This window comes from Corvus brachyrhynchos, unplaced genomic scaffold (genome assembly GCF_000691975.1).
Source record: "Corvus brachyrhynchos isolate BGI_N302 unplaced genomic scaffold, ASM69197v1 scaffold193, whole genome shotgun sequence".
Classification (NCBI taxonomy): Eukaryota; Metazoa; Chordata; class Aves; order Passeriformes; family Corvidae; genus Corvus; species Corvus brachyrhynchos.
In genome coordinates, this window is record NW_008237087.1 from 246,042 (window position 1) to 248,345 (window position 2,304).

Consider the following 2,304-nt stretch of genomic DNA (forward strand, 5'->3'; position numbering starts at 1 on the left):
TTTTTAAGCCAGTCACTTCCCCTCCAAAGCATCCCTACCTGCTCCCTGGAATGCCCCATCCCAATCCCTTCTCGTGCCCATGCTCTGGTTCTGCTCCAGGAGGAGATGTGGGTATTTCCCAGTGTCCCAGGGCTATGGGGACACTCCTGGTGTCCTTAGGACAGCTGGGCAGTTCAGGCTTTCCCAGGGGCCCTGCCTGCTTTTCTATCCCAAACCTGTACCAGGACTGGGAGCCAACCCCACGCTCCCACCCTGACCCTGGGAGGGAGAATGGCTGCACCCATGGAGAATGGCGGCACTGAGTGTGCCCTGCTGGTGGTCCCCAAATCCCTCTGCAGCTCCTGGGCCCTCCCTGATGGTACCCAAACCCCTCTGGCAGCTTCTGGCTCTGACCTCTGCCCCTGCCCCAATGGCACCCAAATCCCTCTGCAGCTCCAGCCCCTGCCCAGCAATCCTCAAACCCTTCTGCAGCTCCTGGACCCTCCCTGGTGGTCCCCAAATCCCTCTGCAGCTCCTGGACCCTCCCTGGTGGTCCCCAAATCCCTCTGCAGCTTCTGGACCCTCCCTGGTGGTACCCAAGTCCCTCTGCAGCTCCTGGACCCTCCCTGGTGGTACCCAAATCCCTCTGCAGCTCCTGGCTCCAGCCCTGGCCCTGGGCTTAGCAGAGCTACTGAAGGGATTCTTTGCTAATATTAACGTGGCACGTACGGACCATGCCAGGGCAGGAGGGGGGATAGGCAGCTCTTAAAGGGCCCCTGCAAGCAGCTGCTGGTGGTGACACGGAGGTGACATGGGGGACATGCCTGAGGCCTCCAGAGGGTCAGTGAGAGCTGCTCCATCCAAGCTGTGGGTCCCTCCCTCCCCGAGGACCCAGCAGAGACACCCCGGGCATGGGGTGTCCTTCAGAGAGAAACGACTCACAGGGGCCCTCAGCCCTCACAGCCACGCCGGGACATCCCAAATCCCGAAGAGGAGGCTCTGAAGCTGCGGGCCCCATGGGAAAGGGAAACATGGATGGGAAGAGTGACTTGGGAAAGCAATGGTGGGAAATGAGATCTCAGTGTCTGGACACTCACTTTCTGCTGATAAAGAGGAATAAAATCCCAGTTCTGCCAGCTCCACCTGCTCCATCATTTCCACCCTCTGAGAGGCAGGAACAGGACCCAGGTGTCCTTTTCCTCCAGAGGTTTTACTCCCTGTTCTCCCACCTCCCTCGGGGCACAGCGGGCTGGGGCTGGATCTGCTGCACCCCCAGCCTGGGCTCACCTGGACTGGGGGGGGGTTGTGGGGGTGGGGGGGGAGAAAAAACCACTGTCCAAAACCAGCACGGGGTCCTGTGGGATGCTGGCTTGGGCAGGGATGGCACCTGGAGTCTCCAACATCCGTATGTGGGGACATCAGAGGGCAAAGGGGCTCCAGGGGGTCACTTGCCTACGTCACTTGTCCCCAGGTCGGTGGACGCTGACTTTAGGGCCTGTCTCTTGCTCCGGTTTCCGTGTTTCATTCCGGTCTGCCCCTTGAAGGATAAAAAGGGTACCGTGTCACCTCAGGGGACACTGTGGCTTCACAGAGCCACAGAAGGGCCAGGAAAGGACGGCCTGGCCCGGCTGTACCTGGTGTCCTGTGTAGCTGGGCTGGTTGTGGAGCAGTGGCGGGGGACACAGGGACAGGTTGTACTGCAGCGGCTGGCCCAGCAGCGAGTACCGCCCGTCACCTGCACAAGGAGCCCGAGTTTGTGGGATCCCGGGAAATGCCGCAGCATTCCCAGCCCCGAGCTGGCCCCACACACCTCCCCCTTACCTTGTGCCGGGCCCATGGGCCGGGGGAACTGTGTGAGGACGGGGAGGGGGCTCAGCCCCGTGCACACGCTGTTGAGGTTGGTGACGGGTGACGGCGTCGGGGACTGGGTGGGGGATGTGATGGGGCTGTTCTGCTGGCTGCTGGCCTGGGGGAGGGACAGTGTCAGACACCCCCAGTGCTTGTGACCACTCCCACACCTGCCTTGACCCCATGGGGTAACCCCCCACCCCTCACCCAGCCCACCCCAAAGGCTGAGCTGCCTCCTTCCCGTCCCTCCCAGTCCCCCCAGTACCTGAGCACTGGTGTCGGGGTTGTAGAGGTCTCCTGGCTTCTGCCCCCGCTGCTCCAGGCTGTAGTACTTACAATGGCTCCACTGCACCACAGCTGGGTTCTGGGGGGCCTGGGGGCCGTTGGGGACATTCAGCTGCATCACCACCACACCGGGGCCTGACGGGGACACCCCTGGGGACAGACACAGGCACAGATGGCTCTGCTGCTGGCGGA

The 2,304-nt window shown here is 62.3% G+C and overlaps 1 protein-coding gene across 1 annotated transcript in view; it reads right to left on the reverse strand.

Annotated features, from left to right (window-relative positions):
- The window catches only part of R3HDM2 (R3H domain containing 2), a 29,171-nt gene that overhangs the window by 577 nt on the left and 26,290 nt on the right, over positions 1 to 2,304 (reverse strand). The window contains 4 exon segments of the mRNA XM_017728671.1: positions 1,432 to 1,516; positions 1,614 to 1,714; positions 1,801 to 1,945; positions 2,093 to 2,262. Of these exon segments, the coding sequence (XP_017584160.1) occupies positions 1,432 to 1,516; positions 1,614 to 1,714; positions 1,801 to 1,945; positions 2,093 to 2,262 (501 nt within the window).